The sequence below is a fragment of the Psammomys obesus genome, unplaced genomic scaffold (assembly GCF_907164565.1).
Source record: "Psammomys obesus unplaced genomic scaffold, mPsaObe1.curated_primary_1811, whole genome shotgun sequence".
In the NCBI taxonomy this organism is placed as follows: Eukaryota; Metazoa; Chordata; class Mammalia; order Rodentia; family Muridae; genus Psammomys; species Psammomys obesus.
The window spans coordinates 35,415,680-35,434,727 of record NW_026596051.1 but is presented as its reverse complement, the minus strand read 5'-3'; the positions used below and the strand labels follow the sequence as shown (position 1 = coordinate 35,434,727).

The 19,048-nt window shown below is 48.6% G+C and overlaps 1 protein-coding gene across 1 annotated transcript in view; it reads left to right on the top strand.

Moving 5' to 3' along the window:
- The first annotated feature begins 2,361 nt into the window (after positions 1–2,361).
- Positions 2,362–19,048, top strand: part of Sel1l3 (SEL1L family member 3) — a 109,479-nt gene continuing 92,792 nt past the window's right edge. Inside the window, exons 1-2 of the mRNA XM_055623830.1 lie at positions 2,362–2,585; positions 14,903–15,473. Of these exons, the coding sequence (XP_055479805.1) occupies positions 2,418–2,585; positions 14,903–15,473 (739 nt within the window). The 5' untranslated portion in view covers positions 2,362–2,417. The remainder of the gene's footprint in view (positions 2,586–14,902; positions 15,474–19,048) is intronic.

Below are 19,048 nucleotides of genomic sequence, written 5' to 3'. Positions count from 1 at the left end.
ATGGACTCACTTGGGAAAATGCAGCTGCTGAAAGCTGACAAAGCTTTGAAAACTGTCTCTGACTGCAAGCCACAGGGGAGACTATTCAGTTCCCTGAGGGTAGAAGGAGGCCGGGCCCACAAGAAAGGACAGAAACTCTGAAGGAAGGTCCAGAAAGACAGGTGGACATCCACAAATTCTCTCTTGCCTCTGACCCCAGTTCTCTTAAACAAGCCAACATTTTTCCACACATATATTAACAGGCTAATGTGGTGGTTCTTGCATGCAATCCCAGCACTCAGGAAGCCGAGGCTGGAAGATTTTATGTATCCAGCCAGTTTGGGTACATAGAATCATGACCCTGTCTCAAAAAAATAAAAAGAAGAAAAAAAAAAAAAAACAGAAAAAAAATCTGTGGAGTATTTTTCTTTTGATGGAAAAAATACAGATGGGATCTGGGACAAAGCCACCCCATCTTTTGTTCCCTTGGACACTAAATGGAATAAATAGTTTCCTGCATCACAGAGGAGAATTTTAAGTGCTTTGTCTCTGTGGAAGTGGGACAGGAATCCTGTCAACATCTGTCCAACTTCCCAAGTGCCTCATTGTATTTGCAGCTGGCTAGGCAGGCAGCATCCTTCCTGTAATCGCATGATTTGGACAGTGAGACCTCCCTGATTAGATACTATCACCCACCTGGAAAGTCACTCACAAAGAGGCTTCTCAACACCACCCAGGACCCACTGAGTTCCACCTCAGCGCTACCCAGGGGTACTCCACCATCTCTCTGCTTTTGCTCTCCGGATGCCCTAAGCTAAGGTCTGAGAGCCTTCTAGCTCTGACTGGGGTATCACAGGCCCACAACTCACAGGCAACCTAAGAAACAAAAAAATGAACAAGGGCAACCCAGCTCTCTGCTGATATGCCCACTGTGCCGAATCTGGGATAACCTACGATGGGCTTATCCTCAAGCCTGCCCGCACCACATCACAAGACTGGCATGACTCGGCCCACAGTAGTGACAACTTCTCAGGGAAAGGATTGTGTTCTGTAGCTTCCAATCAATTAATAGTTCCTATCCGCATAAATCCACACCAGTGCCAAAGGGGCGGAACTTTCCAAGGTGGGTAACTATATCACAGCACTAACCCTAGGCCCCCAAGCAGTTTTCTCCGAGGCAGAGACAGCCAAGCCCTTCCCGGAACTACAGGGCACGCCCTGAGCTGCTTGCCCTGTCTTGGAGGCTCATCTCATCTGCGACTGGCTACAGAACTCAGGTCTACTAGCAGCCCTTTCCACCCTTCCTCTCCAAAAGCCTAGGATGTGTCCTGATTTTCGAGAGAAAAAAAAGAACCAAACCAAAACAAAACTGTTTGCGCACTTCAAGGGCCTCACCCCCTTTCATTTGGGGCTTGGGTAGGATTGTACTGGCCTAATTAATTCGTTTTCTTCTCTGTCCAAGTGGAAGCCAGAGCTCAGGGATGCAAATCAAATACAAACCCGCTCTGGGCGCCAATACTCCGGACAATTAAAACAAAGAGCGCGGCGGCAGCGGCGGCGGCACCGCACAAAACCCCGGGGAAACATCCAGAACGTGTCGCCAATCAGGCTGCAGGGTGGGGCACAGCCTGGGCTCTAAACATGCGAGCAGGAAAGCGGCCCCAAGCCCTGCAGGTGTACAGGTGGAGGTTGGCAGGGGTCAAAATCCATCCCTAAGGAGTAGAAGCCAAACGGCCACGTGGCGCAACTCCAAGAAAGCACCCTCTGCCCCCGCCCTGCGAGAATGGCGCCCCTGCCACAACCCCCACGTCCCCCGCCCCCAAGCCACCAAACAAACCCCACTGCCTAGTGCCCGGGCGCGAAGTGGAAACGAGCGGCAAGCAGCAGGGTGGGCACAAGCGGGAGATGCGGGAGGGAGAGGCGGAGAAGGGAGGGAGTTAGGGAGAAAGGACGTGGAGGAAAGGGAGAAAGTGGGGAGCAGAAGGGGTGAGGTGGCGGTGGGGTATCGCGGGCTGCAAGGGCGCGGAAGGGGCGGAGGAAGAAGCAAGAGAAAGGGATGGGGGCGGCCGAGAGCCCCGCGGACCCGGCGGCGAACAGCGGCCGGGGGGCGGGACCACGCGGTCCCCACCTGCGTGGGCGCCCACGGCCCAGAGGGGTGGACGCCGGGGGCTGGGAGGGAGCGACCAAGGAGGCGGGCTGGGCAGGGAGGCCGAGGGAGGGAGGGGACGGGACTGCGAGCGGGGAGGAGCCGGCGCTCGGCTGGGGCTGCGGGGGCGACGGCGGGAGCAGCGGCGGCGGCGGCGGGTCCGGTGGCAGCGGCAGGTGGCCCGGCGCGCGGCGGGCCGCCGGCCGGGGGCGGGCGGGAAGGTGGCGCCTCGGGCGGGGGCCGGTCCCTGCACCAGGTGACCTGTTCCGGCCGGGATCCGGGCGGCCCTGCCATGCAGTGGCGCGGCGCGGGGCTTTGGTGGCCGCGGCGGCGACAGCAGCAGCAGCCCCCGCCGCCCGCTTTCGGTCCCCGGGCCGCAGCCATGGTCCCCTGGAGCGGCAGTGTCCCCCCGGGCCTCGGCGGCCGCCCTGCCAGCGCGCTGCTCCTTCTCTGCTACCTGGTGAGCACTGGACCCTACTCTGGTCCTTCCTTTGCGCGGGCCCTGGGGACGGGATGGGGTGGCCTGGGACCCCAGCCGCAGGAGGTGGGAACGTCGCCGTGAGTTTTCTCTCTTCCTTTCCACCGCGCCCCGGGCGCTCACAGCCCCTGGGATGAGTACCCGGCTGCGTGGACCGGACTTGCCGGCTACTCTTGCTGGAGTCCATTCCTCTTTCTCATTGCCTCTCTGGAGACCAGGTGCCCCTAGACTACCCTTCTTGTCCCCAGCCACCGGACCCTCCCTACCCTGCGTTCGCCTCCCGTCCCTTGGAGCGTGGCTCCCCACCCCGTCCCCACCCGTCCTGGGCTTTTCATCCACCCTCTTGAAGCGCCTTTCCTTCTTGTGCCCAACTTCTCCTTTTCCCCTGCCACCCGCCCCGACCGTCCTTTGAGTTTGCCCCGGGTCCTCCTGGCCAGGACCTCCTGTGCCACTGCACCTCGCATTTGCGGAGGCTCTTCAACTCCTTGGTCACTCCAGCCAAGTTGCGGATGCCAGAACGAAATCTACTTCTTTGTACCATGCTTACCGACAGAGTGGTGACTTTAGCTGCGTCTTGAACGTTGTCATTTCAGAGCTACGTTTGGCTTATGCACGTCAGTTTGCAATTTGCACACTTCTTGCCTTCTGTTAGACTTACGAACTAGATGGCAGTAACCTATTTTAAACACCAGAGTAATTGAGACCCTCAGAGTAAGGTGAGGAGGCATTTCCCAGTTTTTGAATGAATTGCTCTCTCCGGTTTGTTCCTGAGTTCTGAGCAATAGCAAATTTACAGAAGACTCCACCCTTGCTCCTAACCTACCTTATGTTCCAGGATTCTGCGGAAAGCTTGGGTTATCTCGCCGTAGATTACTGTAAATAAATGAAAAGAAAAATGCTGAATCATGAAACTGATGTAATAGGAAATTCACAGAATGTTTAAAAGACGAGCAGTGTCACTGTCTGGAACCCCATTCAGGTGGTGCTGCCAGTGGTGGAGTCTAGTTTTCTGAAAAGCTCAGCTGCTGAGAAGACACTGATGGGAACTGGGATTTGGGTTTGAAGAAAGTTGTCGCCTAACCCAAGTTTGCTGCTGTTTTAAACACACTTTGCTTCTTGGCCGCTTCATTTCTTTAAGGAAGACCGAGTAAAAATGCAAATTGTAACTGTGCCCCTCTCTCTACCTGTTGAACAATTCTTACTTATACGTGTGTGTATTTTAGAATTAACCAACACCATTTTTTGTGGTTGGGTTTACTATACATTTCCATAAGAAGTTGTCAGGTAATGGGAATGATTTTTTTTTCCCAAGGGATGTTGTTATTTAATATTTATGCCACAGGGTTACAGTACACAGACTCATAAATAAAACTGCCATGACAAATGACAGGGCCTTTGCTTAAACAGATGATCCTACATACAGGGCACTGCTGGTTGGTACAGAAATAGAATTTATGTGGTTGAGCATTCCATGAAATATTTCCACTCAGATGATCTGGAAAGTTCCACATGAGACTCAAGGCCCAAGGGTGTGTGTGTGTGTGTGTTTGGGGGGGGGTGTTCTTGACAGCACATGAAATCAGAGTAGCAAGTTTAAAACCTAAAAGCTAAAGTGACAGAGACAGAAGATGGGCCAAGTACAGAAGTTCTGTGCTCACCAAGGGGGGTTGGAGGAGATCCAAGAGGGGAAATGATAGCAGGGTCAGCAGGAGCAACTGAGGGAGGTGACAAGGCAGACCCACAATGTGGAGCGAACAACACAGACAAACGTCTTGGTAGTTGGGGAAGGGGTGGGCATGATGAGGATGGGATGGAGGGCACACAGTCGGTGACTAAGTGCTTCCTTCTGGTGGCTTCTGCTATCTTGTTATCAGAGACTTGAACGGGCAAGGGAGCCATGCTTTGCTGACTGAGAGGGGCTTGCCCACCTAAGTAAGTTGAGGCTGGATCCCAGGGGCGGCCTCCATGTTCTGTTCTGAGTGTCCAGCCTGGTGATTGTGCCCTCCTGTTATGCTCTACCTGAGGCATGTGTGAAAGGTGGAGCTTCTAGATCTTAGAGAAGCTTGGGGTGTGAACAGGGGAAAATGTAAAACACACACACACACTCTCCCTCCCTCCCTCTCTCTCTCTCTCTCTCACACACACACATAGAACAATGAAGATACATTACTGTCTGGGTTCTTCTTGATTAAGGAGGAGATGACTGGCTGGGAAGGAGATTGAAGCAGGTGGAGTGGAATATCTAGGCAGGAGCTGGTGGTGAAAGCCATTCCAGCATTTGGAAGCCATAAGAACAGCTTCCATTGTGCTAAGTCATGAGTGGTTGCTGTCCGGTATTAATCTTAGTAATACCCTTTGTGAGACAGTAGCTGTTATGATCTCCACCCTTATGGGAGAGCTGTCCTCTCCAGAGCCCACACTTTGACCTAAGCTAGCTCATTGTCTTCTGGATTTTGCTTCTTATGGTCCATTCTTCTCTTGAATTAAATGTATAGTCCATTAGCAGAGCTCCAGAAATTAGCAGCTACTGCACAACTGTCCAGGATGTGAGGTCATGTCTAAAGTAACCTAAAATATACAAAGCAGGAAGGATAGGCCACAGAATAGAAGCAGGATGTTAAAGAAGAAGAAAAAAGAAAAGCCCAGAAACTAGCTGTCATTGGGAGGGGTGAGGTAAACACTCAGGTGAAGCATTTGAGCTTGTGCCATCCTGTCCCGAGCAGATGGTGATGGTACATTACAATACCAACTCACTGATGACTTGGGGTTCATTCCTACTTTGTGTCAGCTTGCTCACAAAGCTGAAAGGCAAGGAGCTTTCTGAACAAACCCTTCTGGGGAGCCTGTCCCCCGGAGCCAGGGTTCTGAGGAAAAGCACTCCCTTCTTCATTGTCTGGGACAAAGTAACCTTCAGCATCAGCCCACAGGACTACTGTGACTGTAGCTAGGATCCTGCCAGAGCATGAATAATTGTGATGAGGCCTGAAAGATAAGTCACAAAGCCATGCCAGGCAGATTGCTAAAAAGATGATTCCTGGTTTCAGTGGCTGCCAGAAAATCCTGAGGTCACCAAAGGTCAAGATGCAGAGAGCCTCCAGGGAGAGTGAGGGCATCCAAAGCAAAAGGTTGGATTGCTTCTGCTGAAGTCACTGCTGCTGAGTCTCCTCTCACAGGGCTCACCCTGCCCCATAGACCTTCTTGCTGTGTTCTTAAACCATTGATGCCTCCCTTTCTCTCCTTGCCTTGTTAGAACAGTCCTGTCTTAGTCCTGCCCTTGACATTGGAGCATCTAGAAGGCAGTTCTGTCCACCTGAACTCTAGTCTCGAATGAATAACTTTTTTCCTTAAGTGAGAAAATAAATCTCACTGTAGGCAATACTGACGTTAGCTGTACAGCTGAAGTATTCAGAGTGGACATTTGAGCTTGTTAGACAAGTAGGCACAAAGAACTAAGTGGACATTAGCAGGTTAGATATATGTAGAGATCATTAGCCGACGGCAGCTGTTACAGAGTCTGGTGCCGGAACCCTTGTAAGTGCATACAGCCCATCCATTATCCACCTGGGAATAGTCATTATCCTTTCACATTGAGCAACACAGGATGTAAAAAATAATAATAAAAAAAATGTTAAGGGCCCTCAGTTACTCAGCTTGTGGAACCGTGATCATGGATATTTGAAATTCAGGGGTCATCTCCAGATTTCTATTTGCCAGTGATATCCCCATCCTGACCATCGCTCTGGACTCCCCCATGTTATGGCCCCTGCCTTTTGCCTCCTGCTTTCCCTGCCTGCCAAGAGTGCAGGAACCATAGGAAATGTGGTAGAGAAGAAATAAAAGACCCAAGCAATTCTCTGAGATGATGGATAGCTGGGGGGCCGACTATAAATGGCCCAGACTGAATCTGGTTACTCTGTCTATTGGTTTGTCCTGTCCCCCAGAGGGAGGGACTGAGGGAAGAGGTTGAGGAATTGCTGAGGAGCTTCTGCCCTGCTTCTCCTCGCCTCCTGTCTTACCCGGAGAATGGCTTACTCAGGCTGGAGTAATGGCTTTACTCATGCCCATGTGTCTCCATTTGACATACTATCTCTTCCCCTCAAGATGTGAAGCAGATTGACCAGAGGAAGTCTTGGTTCTTCCTGCTTCTAAGATGAGATGCTGATGTTTTCAGGTCTCCTCCCCTTAAGCCGAAGAGTGGAGACCAGAAAACGAGCTGAGAGTATCATTTGTGGGTGTTTTTGGAAGAAAAGAGACACAAGGCTAGAAAGTGAGTGAGAAAATGGAAAAAAAAAAAAAAGATTGTACTGTCACAGTAGCCAGCACATAGTAGGCCCTCGGAAATAAAACCAAACCAACCTCTCTTGCCCTTATAGGGTTTGAGTTAGAATGAAAGAGCATGCTGAATAGTATTGAGGGTCTCTTACACAAGAAGAAATATTGATTATTGTTGGGATGGTGCATTGCTGGCTGGCTCTGTCTGGGAAGGGCAGTGCTTGATGGGAAATGTCTCCCCAGACATATCTTGATGGTCAAGGCCTTGTTGACATCATTGCCCATTCTGCATAATTGCATGCTTTGTGGACAACAAGGAAGTTTCACTTATTTAGTCAGCAGAAATTGGACAGAGTAGGACTTTTAAGCCAATACAATTACTTTTTGATCCATGGAAAGCTTGATCCAGCCTGTCGGGGGAGAGAGTATTCTGGAGCCGGGGTCTTCTTAGGCGATGGATGGAGTAAGCAGGCAGGAATGAGAAAAACAGATGCGATTGTTGTTTGCGTATCTGACCTGCTCCCACACCCTGGGAAGTGTAAATGAGCTTCCTGTGGCGAGAGTGAATGATCTTAGATTTTCCAATCCCTGTTCATTTCTTCAATATCTAGTGGACCATGTAGAGAAGAAAGCCAGTTTCCCAGCTCTGTGCACCAGGGCTATTTGAACAGACTTACTCCTTATTGATTTGTTTAAAGGAATCAAATGCACTCATCCTAAAAGAAGTTTAGGCTATGTGGATAGTTTGGGTTTTTTGCCCGGAAGTATACAGGCTCATCTGTCCTTGATGCCCAGGCTGAATCAATGAGTTCAGGTTTATAATTGTGGTTCTTCTATCACAAACACACATTAACTAATCTATCTCGCTTTCCAAAAATACTACAACACACAATTACAAAGGCAAAAGGGTTTTACGTTTTGTGACTGTGCATGGCATTCTCAAATTTGACTTTAACTGGGGCTCCCTTCTCTTGGAGTTATCTAAGGGCTCTGGAGTCTTTTTCCCAGCCCCGAGTGCGCAGAGCAATTCTTTAGCTTCTGGAGTGGAACGATGATATGGTCGCTTAAACAGCATGATCTGAAGGGGCCAGAAGTCCCCCTTCCCACCCTGAATGCCTTGCTTACAGCTACAGTGCGTTTGAGCTGTGGGGTTTTTTTTTATGACATTATCTCACAAGGCTAGAATACAAGAATACAAGTCAGAACCCAGTGGGGGCAGGGAGGATGGATTTTTTTTTAATAGATTTTATTTTATTTTTCCTGGAGGCATGAAAAAGTTATAGGACACAGGACAGTTGTCTGAAAGGTCAGGAGGTAAGGGGGAAGTTGGGAAAAGTCCACCGCAACTGATTGAATTGGCGTCACCTTCTGGGATTTCTCAGGTCTTGGCTAAGGTTTTGTTCCTTGGGCTGGCAATGCTGATGGTAAGAGCACTGCAGAGGGAGCCAAGGAGGCTCGGTGAGGAGTAGGCTGGGGGTCACCCATTGTGGGAGAAGCTGGGACAGTAAGGAAGGACAGCAGACTCTCAGGTTTGGAGCAGATGTTTTAGGTCCCGTCGGGGCCGGGAGGCAGCAGCAGGAGTCTGACCACCCAAACATCTAACAGGTGTCTTACCCACTGCTTCATTTTTCTCTTCCAAGGAACATACTAATTCCCGCTGTATGCCAAGGGTTCTTTTAGAATCTGGAGATGTGACAAGGATATGGACTCTGGCTTAGGAGTTTCTAGACCAGGGAAAGTGTGGACAGGTCTTTTAGTTTATGTTAATGCAATCTGGCACAAGAAATACCTATGAAGCTTGGACACGTGTCATGCCTGAAGCTGGAGGTCTTCAAGTTAATTGCCTTATTTTCCTGGCAGGAAACAGCTGACAACCATGCACATGGCTTGAGCCAGGAAATCAGCTTTGGCTTAATCAATATTTAGAGTGTGATGTGTCACTAATCGGTGTTGGTTTTGTACATAGCAGAGGTAGCCACAGCCCCTGGTGTAGCAGCTGCCCTCTGGGTCTGCTCCAGCCTGGGAGAGGCCAGCTTATCCTGTTGCCTCTGTGTGATAGGCAGGGGCCAGCGGTGCCCCTTCCCCCTCTAGATGTCCCAAAGACTGGGGTAAGTGCGGCTCAGAGAACGTAGGCCAGTGCTCTGCATAGGACATGTGGGTGATTCTAGGACACTCTCTGGGGCCAGCCTCTCCTCATTATATCACAGAAGCTGCACTCTTTTGAAGTTCCCCTTACATAGAACATCTCTGGCTTCTCAAATAAGTGACTTCACTGCCCAGCCTAGCATCAGGTTATCATCCAGCTTGAATCTTTACTGAAGGACGAAATAGCAGGATGCCAACACCCACCACCTGGGAGTCTAGAAAAATGCACAGTAAACCTCATCAAAGCATTGTGCCTGAGTCTTTCATCCCGTCTCCCATGCCCCCTTCATACAGGGCTTAGCTCCTATCACTCTGTGCTTCAGAACTCTACCTAGAAGAAAAGCGTAATGTTGCAGAACAGTAGCTGGCAAACTACGAGCCAGCCCAGCCAATGTGCCTATTTGTAGCTAAAAGTTGTATGGGACAACAACTTCCTTCAGTTATATGTCACCCTGTTGGCTGCTTTCCTACCACAATGCATACACATGCCAGAGATACCCAAGGTGTGTCAGTCTTTATATCCCCTGGAGTTCAAGGATAAAAAATGTTGGACAGACAGTTGCATCTGTACTGAACATGTACAGGTGTTTCCCCGTTATTATTTCTGAAACAGTATAATATAACAACTAAGCACAAAGCATTTGCATGGCTTAGACATAAGTTACCTAGAGATCATTTACAATATACAGGAGAGGGTAGGGAAGATGGCTTGGCCAGTAAAATGTTTGCCTCGTAAATACAGGAGCTGATTTTGATCGCCTGAATGCATGTAAAGAGAAAAAAATGTTGAGCATCGGCCAGTCATGGTGGCGCACATCTTTAACCCCAGCAGTCAGGAGGCAGAGCTAGGCATATCTGCATGAGTTCCAGACCAACCTGGTCAGAGGCTAGCTAGGGTGATGAGTGTGATGGTGAGTGTTTTTATGCCCACTCCTGGGGAGGCTGGAGACAGGAGGATCCCTGGGGCTGGCTGGCCAGTTAGCTGAGCTTATTTGTCAAGTTCCAAGCCAGGGAAAGACCCTGTCTCAAAACAATAACAACACCCCTCCCCTAAACAAAACAAACAAACCAAGAAGCAAACAACAACAAAAGCCAATCAACCGAGCAAAACTAAGCTGGAGGCTGTCCTCTGGCTATCACATCCACATGCACGGACACACACCTTGCATACATGTGCCCTCGTACACACAGAAGGGTCTGCTCTACACAGTTACCCTGGGCTGTATAAGGCACATGAGCACCCACAGACACTGGTATTATTTGGAGTCTGGGAACCAATGCCTCTCAGAGACCAAGGGATGATTGGTTTTTACCATTTGCTTCCTCCCCCTCCCCCCTTTTTAAATAGAAAAGGTCAGATGACCTTAGATCTAGAATAGCACCACCCATAGACAGTTCAAGCCGCAGCTATTATTTTCTATTCAGTGGCCGCCACATTTAAAAAACAAACAAGAAGAGATATGACTCATTTTAATACATTTTGTTTAATTTGATGTATCCACATATTGTCATTTTGACATGCAATCAATGTGAAATCATTAATCAGACACTTCGTAGCCTTTTGTTAAACAGCAAGGCTTTGAAATTCAGGGTAATTTTATACTTCCAGTGTGCCACAGTGGCTGCTCTGCCGCTGACTATCAGGCTGGAGAACATATGTCTTGAATCTGCATCCTTTCCTTTTGCTGACTCGAGGCCTAGCAGCAGATGAAAATACAATAATCTCCGTACGAGCACCCAGACGTTTTCTTGGAAACAGAATTTGGAAGGAAAGCCCTGGAGAGGTACAGCGAAAGGTGTGACTCCACCTCCCTCAGCCACAGCCTGACCTCCACGCAGGCCGTGGCATGCTGCCCTTATTAACGCAGAAAAGTGTGACGGGCGCATTTTCAAGCAATCAGATGTAAAATAATGAACAGGGTTATTAGGAACCACACTTTGCAGGGGAACAAAATGGCTTTTCTCTTGCATTTCTGCTTAAAAGGGAATTCTCTCCTTTCAGCATTGAAAATGGGCTAGAAAATAAATAAATAAATAAATAAATAATAAACAAACAAATAAATAAAAGCAGGAAAATTGGGCCTGGGTGAGCTTTTCAGAGAGGCATGGACAGAATGTGATCTGGAGTCAGTTTTCGAAAGAGAACACGTTGTGGCGCACACTGTACCAAAGCAGGCCGAGGACTCCGAGCCTTGTCTGGCCTCCGGAAGCTAAAGGTTCCTTGCATGGATTTCCATGGGAAAACATCTGGGGTATCACTCAAGCATAAGATGCCTCCTGCCTGCTGCTCTGGCCCAGGTCCAGAGGCACCAGGGACTGCCGACTTTTGGGAAATTCTGTTTGAGTACTGAATGAATGCATTCTTCCTACGAGCCAACACCGGGCTCATCTATTTGTGCAAAAGGAGGCTGCAGCCCAGAGTTCCCAGGCTGTCTTGCCATGAAGTGCTTTGGGGTGGGCATTATGTCGGTGGGTATGTGAAGGTGAAGGAAGAAGAGCCCAGCTCCTGCTTTAGCTCTGCTAGCCCACCAATGGGGGATGTGAGAGATGCAGAGATTTGCTTACTGTTTCCTCATCTTCGAAGTGAAGGAGGGGCCAGCCATTGTCGATGGCTCCTGCTCCACTTTCAACTCTAAGATGGTTTTTATGTGTGCTTTCTCCCTGTAATTTAGCCATATACATTAGAGCAGAAAACAATTAATCCTCTCCTAGAGGGGTGGAATGTTTAAACTGTCCTCATTCCTCACAGACATCTCCCCCCAGGTTTCCCAAGATTCGTGTAAAGGAATGGCCAGAACTTTCATTCCCTTTCTGCCATTTGCGGAAACTGATGCTTTTTCCCGCTAAGATGATTTCTCTCCTCCCTGATCTAGAATGCAAAAATGTAATGGCATAGCCACACATCCTTCCACTTTCCATGGGAACGACCGTTGCTATGTGTTTTCAAGTGATTGTTTTTTACATCATGTATGTGTGTGTGCTTTGTAACCCAGGATGATATTTATGAACCCACTCAAAAAATGACAGCAGGAGGAACAAAAGTTCCAAACCCCAAATAGCCTTTGGAGATTGTCCCATCACCCGAATATGAAGATGGTGAGTCTTTTCATGGCTGTAGAGTACTCCAGGACTGGAAGTGCTTCTTTTACTTAAGCTGCAGACGTTTTGTCTTGCGCTGTGACGACAATGACCTGAAAAGCCTGTATTTACACCCTTTCCCACAGATCAGGTGTATTTGTAGGACGAATTCTACAAGCGGGAGCGCTGGGCTGGCGGTGACTGCGCTTACACTTCTGGTGGGTGTTGCCTGATTGCCTTGTAGAAATGACCGTCACTGGGAACACAGGAGTAGGTGTGCCTGCCCCCACTGCAGCCAGTGGACGCTGAAATCTCGCCTCGACCTTGAGAGTCTAATGGGTTAGAAATGCCATCTATGTTGCTTTGCTTTTCTGTTCCCAAGAGTGGGGCCTTACTCATCACTGAGTTATGATTAGCTCACATTTCAGCTGGACAGTTACCATAACCCTTGTGCATTGAGTCCAAAGGAAAGCACCACTCCTCCTACAGAAGTCTGCTTACGGAGGAAAGTGCCCCTGCCCTGGGCTGGCACTCACTGTTCCCCCCGAGCCAAACAGCCAAATGCTTTCTCTCTTTATCATCTCAGATTCCCATGCCTGCCTGCATCTCTGCCATTGCTCTTGTCTCTGGCCAAGCCAAGCTGCCTTCTCCTGAATAGTCAGTTCCTTTGCTTCTTGACCCTATTGTGCTGTTAAGGCCACTTTCAGCCTGTCTTTGGCTTTGTCTCCTGGAGAACTTTTTCTCAAAGCCCAAATGGCATCTCATTTCTCCCATAAGTGTGATCTAGACCCCAAGTCAGTTGTGTTTCTGCTGCTGATCTGAATTGGGCTTATTTCCTGTTTGATTGGCACATCGGATACGTTTGCTTGTATTTATTTATTTATTTGTTTGTTTGAACCATTGACAGGAGTGTTTCTCTGACACAAGACTTCAGTTCTTATCTACCTTTGCTTCTCCATAGCTCTAAACCAGAAAGGAAAAAGGAGTCTCTTCTCTTTAAAGTAGCTTTAAAACTTTAAGAATTATATTTATTCGTCTTGTTTGTGTGTATGCAGGTGTGTGTGTGTGTGTGTGTGTGTGTGTGTGTGTGTGTGTGTGTGCGCGCGCGCGTGTGTGTGGGTTCTGGGATTTAACTTTGCTCATCATGCTTGGCAGCAAGTGCCTCTACCCACTGAGCAATCTTGCCACCCCTCTTCCCCACTTTTAAGACGAGGTCTCACCCTGTACCCCTGTCTGGTCTGGAGTTAGTTTTGTAAACAAAGCTGGTCTCGAACCTGCAGAATCTTCCTGTCTCTGCCTCCTGAGCAGGGGGATTAGAGACATTAGTAGTCACAGCCAGCAAATGAAATGACATTTTCTTTAAAGTTGTGGTACAACATTCATTTATAAAGCTTACTGTTTTGAAGCAAGGAGTTCAGTAGTGTTATATAAGGTCACATTGTGCCCAGCTGCCACCGCTCTTGTCTCTAGCACATTCTCATCACCCTGCAATGAAACTCTAACATTAACCACTCAAGCCCTTCCCTAGACCTTGGCAATCCCTCTTCTATGTTGTCCCTGACTCCTCTACCTTCTCCTGTGTCTCAAACAGTACTTCCTGTTTTGTGCTTGGCTTTTTTCACTTAGTGTGTCTTTACAATCGATCCATTTGATTGACTAGCAGATTCCTACTCCGCTGTAGTGCATATAGACCACCGTCCTTCTCATCTCTGATGAATACTTGACCTGCTTTTAGCTATTGCAGATAGTGTGGCTATGAATATCAGCATGTAACTACCTCCTCAAGTTCTTGCTTTCAACCTTTTCGGGTATATTTGGAAGAGCAATCATGGGATCAGATCACATGGTTTTTACATTTTTAATTTAAAATCAGAAGTTGCTTTAGTTTTTACATAGAAGCTGTGCCATTTTACAATGCCACCTGCAGTGCACAGGGATTCCAGTTTCCCCACATGCTTGTCTTCTAGTTCTTTCTTTTTTTCTCTTTTCTTCTAAATCATAGCTATCAAAATGGGTGTGAAGTGGTCACAGTGACCTTGTTTGCTCTGGACACCTGAATCACAAAGTCAAGTCAAGAAGGGCTCAGGTAGTCATAACTCATTACCTCACACTCACAACATTGGCTGGACTTTGTAACCAAGATCCTCAGATTTCCGGAAGAAATGCACACTGTGAGAGGACTTGGGTACTTAAAGAAACAAACAAGTGGGCGCACTGCTAGAATCTTTCTTGGTACCAGCTACATCATGCTGTGGTCCGATCCTGCCTGTGCATAACAGCAGAGACATCAGGCTTGTAGCCTTGTCCAACCTCCACACTTGCAGGAGATAAGTACTCAGGCTGGCCTTCTCTTCATGTTTCCTAGTGATACCCTTTCAACTTTTCTCCAGCCCTTTGATTGGCAATATCTGACCATCATTTGAAGTAGTTTGTACATGTCTAAGGCTGGCTCACCTCTTTCATTCGATGACAGGTTCCTTTCGCTATTACTTTTGCCAGGGAGCAGCCTCATCTCTTGGAAGCTAGCTCAGGAATGATTGCCACATAGCTTTGAAAGCCACGTTTTGATCAACAGATGTTAGTGAGCCTAGGGAGAGAGAGTTTGGTGTGACCCAGTCTTCCTTTATGTGTGTGTTGGTTTTTCTTCAGTATAATGGTGGTGCTTTTGACGTCTCTTACTATACACATTCGTTGCTCTTACATAGATCTGTAGTTTTTAATGCCAAGAAAATAACATCAATTCACGCCTGTGTTAATAGGATGACTTTTAAAACATTCTGTATTACTTTTTCTCTCCTTTTCAGAATTTTGTGCCATCTTTGGGCAGGCACACTTCCCTGACAACATCGGTGCTGCCCAGAGCAGAGCAGAGCACGATGTACACAGACTTTATTTATTTTACCTCCTTGGAAGGGAGCGTGCGCAATGTCTCTGAAGTCTCCGTGGAGTATTTATGCTCTCAGCCTTGCGTTGTCAGTTTGGAGGCAGTTGTGTCATCCGAGTTCAGAAGTAGCATTCCTGTGTACAAAAAGAGATGGAGGAATGAGAAGCACCTCCACACCAGCAGGACACAGATAGTACATGTGAAGTTTCCAAGCATTATGGTGTACCGGGACGACTACTTCATCAGACACCCCATCTCCGTGTCCACCGTGATTCTCCGAGCCTGGATTACTCACAGGCACAGTGGCGGAGGCGTGAATGTCCGGGGGGAGGAGAATTTGCTGCATGCTGTGGCCAAGAATTACACCCTGCTGCAGACGGTCCCACCTTTTGAACGGCCTTTCAAAGATCATCAGGTGTGCCTGGAGTGGAACATGGACTACCTTTGGAGCCTCTGGGCCAATAGGATCCCACAGTGTCCTCTGGAAAGTGGTAGGTCACTTGCCTCATGGCAGAGCACATTCCCGTGTTTTCAGATCACTGGTGTCATTGCATGACAGTGGGTGCAAAGTCCTTTTCATAAATTATGAGTGTGTGTGAGTGTGACCCGGAGACAGCAGAGCAGAATTTTGCATGAGCCGTTTCTCTCTTTCTATTGTGTCAGTCTAAAGGGTTTGAAGTTAAGTCATTAGGCTTGGCAGCCAGCACCTTCGCCCACTGAGCTACCCTGCTTGGCCCCAGAAGCAAATTCTTAAGTTAGCATCAGCAAGACAAGCAAAATGGTGTCTGTCATTTTGGATTTGGGGACAAAAAGGAGCAAAATAAAAAAAAAAAAATGAAAGCGAGGAGAAAGATTAAGGGGGAATAGGGTAAAAGATGAAAGACAGAAAGGAATCAAGGAGAGAGCCTTTGAGAGCTTTCGAGCTGCTTAGAAATAATAATGCTGCTGAAGCAAGAACTGGCTCCCGAGCAAGCCCCATAGCTTCTGTTATTTATAAGAATAACATTTTATCCTGGAGGAGATGAGAGAGACCCCAAAGCAATCTCTGTGCCAGGTGGGGGGATGTGCCTCAGGGTAGCAACTTGTGGACCCTGCTCGGCCATTTCTGAGTGTGTGCCAGAACTTGTCCAGCCTGTTTCCATCCCCTAGCAAATGGCTAACGGATCCTTCTCTCAGAACAAAGTGATGTGGACTGGAGCTGCGGGTGCTTAGCAGGTCGCCGGCCCTCAGCACCAAGCTGCCTCCCTGATGGGCAAGTCTGCATTCTGCATTTTATCCTAAATGCCCTGTGACGACAGCCCACACAGGCTCCGCACAGAGGCTCCTGGGTCATTCCTCAGCCTCTCTACACTTCAGGGATGGAGACTGATGCCTCGTACTTAGAAGTGGGCCCAAAGTTCTCCAGCGGGAGGGGAAACGCCGGCTTCTGGGGTGTTGGTCACCTGCTACTTCTTCTCTTCACAGGCAGCAGGAGTCAGCCAGGTCTGCTCCCTCACCCAGGTCTGGTATTATTTCCACCCATGAGCACTTGCAAGTGAAATATCTAAGTGTTCTTGCTTTAAGCACAGTTTTCCTCATCTACCTAGGACTGGAGATAGAGTGGACTCAGCATTTGAAGCGGATTCTGATGCACTCCCAAATTTCAGTCTCTGGTCTAGGGGGTGGGACTGTGGATGGGACTTTGATCTTGTTTTGACTATTGCCCAAATCCCAGCTGGCTTGGCAGGTGCAGGAATTCTACAGCCCGTGACAGCAGACTTTTCCAGAGTCAGTTCCTCATACCTAGTCTTCTCAGAATTGGTATGAGAGAAGGTGACTCATGGTATGAGTCCATGTTCTGTCTCTAGTGACATGCTCTTTCTCACCTTTGGGCTGTGATTTCTGAGAAAACTGGCTGTGGTGGTTCCTTGGTAAGTCTCAAAGTGCCTTCTTGTATAATAAAAAAGCATGTGTGTGTGTGTGTGTGTGTGTGTGTGTGTGTGTGTCCCTCTCTCCCAACCTCATGTGTGTGGCCAACATATAGGTTTGCAGTTCTTGCTGCATACATTAAACAGTTGGCATCTTGAGAACTCTTTATTTGACTCTAATTGTAGACTCACAAGAAATTGCTTTTAAAAATGGTAGAACAAGTTCTTTGTGCCATGATCTAGTTTCTCCCATTGATACTGCATTCTGTAATCACAGCACAGTATTAAAACTAGAGAGCCAGTGCCACTAAATACTATTAACTGTAGGCAGGCTTCATAGTATTTGTGTGTGTGTGTGTGTGTGTGTGTGTGTGTGTGTGTGTGTGTGTGTGTGTGTGTGCATTGTGGGAAGAGCTGGGTAATTAGATGCCTGGAATATGGGAGCTCTGTGCGTATGGACATGCCACCCTCCTCTAGGCATGGCCCCATGCTAGCACCTGTCTGGAGTGCCTTCCACAGGGCTCCCAAATCTGTCAAGGAGAAGGGAGCACAGGGCACACACAGCTAGTTTTGCTTTGCCTCTGACTTCATCAGGCTTAATGACTCCATTTCGTGTTTAGCAAATGTATATATTTCTCATTGAAAAATGACCAGATTGCAAGCGGGACATCTTGAAATGAAATCATTTATAAACTGGCTTGTTCTCGGGGTGCACTGAAAATGGGAGCCTCCTTTTCTTTCTTCTGTTGTTCCTTGCCCTGTTTGCAAGGCCGAGGAATGGCACAGTGGGAAATTTCTGACTGCCTTCTTGAGAACATTAGTTTTGGTGTGAGAGCTGTTCTAATGAAATCGCAGCTAGCACAGAGGAAAACCTTTCTAAGGAGTTAAAAATCACTGAAGATGGAGGCGGGAGCTTCTTGCACTCTCAAACTAGCTCTGCACTTGTAGCTGTGATTCACAGAAAGGAGGCTGGTTCCCCTCTCTCCTTAAAAGAGAAGTCACCTGAGTGAGAGCAGCAGGCCGTGGGACAGGCTGCGACCTTTGATCTGGATGGGGCTGTGGGCTGGCAGGGGCTGGACTGAAGCCTCATTCATAGCACTTGCTCTGTTGCTAGACAGCAGTCAGGTGAAACATAAGAGAGTATCAGGAGACCCCAGCTGAGCTCAGGGACACCTGGTAGGTCTCGGGCCCCTTTATAAACTGCAGCCGCATTGAGACAGGGCTTGGGAAAGGTTTTCTGAGCAAAGCATCTCATATCCTATATGGTCCTGCCCTGTACCCCTACCTGGCTTCATCTTCTTTTGTTGCTTATGAAAAGACTCAAGCTCCCCTGTGCCCAGCTTTTCCAGGAGAATGGTTGATGTGCCCTCTGCCACCTGCTTAGCTTATGTCCTAGGTAGGACTGAGTGCCCTGGGACAGGTGCTGGGCCACCGGTCTGTCTTTTGGTGAACAACAGTTTTCATCCAGCCCTGCTGAGAAAGCCCAGCCCAGATCAAAAGCCAACAGCTTTCAGATGCATTGTGCCAAGACTTTGCCACATGCCCTTCTGCATGTCTGTCCTTGCTATGTTATGTCCATGGAGCCATAGGAGGTTGGGCAAGCAACAGCTGTGGTTCAAGTTTCTGTTGTCTGTTTCCTTGGGGGGAGGAAGGAAGGCCATTATCCTCTAAGTCCTGCATACGCCTGACTCATCCCTGAACTCACTGAAAACATGGGGGTGGGGTGGTTTGGAGGGATGACGTTCAGTCCAACCTGGGCCACCCTCAGCCCTTCTCTGGGTCACACCCTAAGGAGGGAGCCTGCCAGCTCGGATAGCCACAGCTGCAGCACTGTATGTCAGGTGTTCCGTCTCTCCTTGCCACGTGGACCTCTGGCACCATTGTGTAAGTCACCACCCTCCTGGACGCTGGCCACAGCCTAGTGCCGGCTTTCCAGTGTCACCCTTGCCCTCTCTCTCTCTCCCCCGGAAGCCTGTGCAGTGCGGCTGACCTCATTCCCCCTCTAAGCCCCCTCGCCCCGTTGCTCAGGATCAAGCCATGCTGTTGTGTAGCATTTGCTGGCTTGATCTCCCAGCCTGGTTTCAGCCAGCCACAAGAGCCTGCTTGCTTCTCCCTAACGAAACCACAGTCAGTTCCACTCTGGGACATTTGAGTTAGTG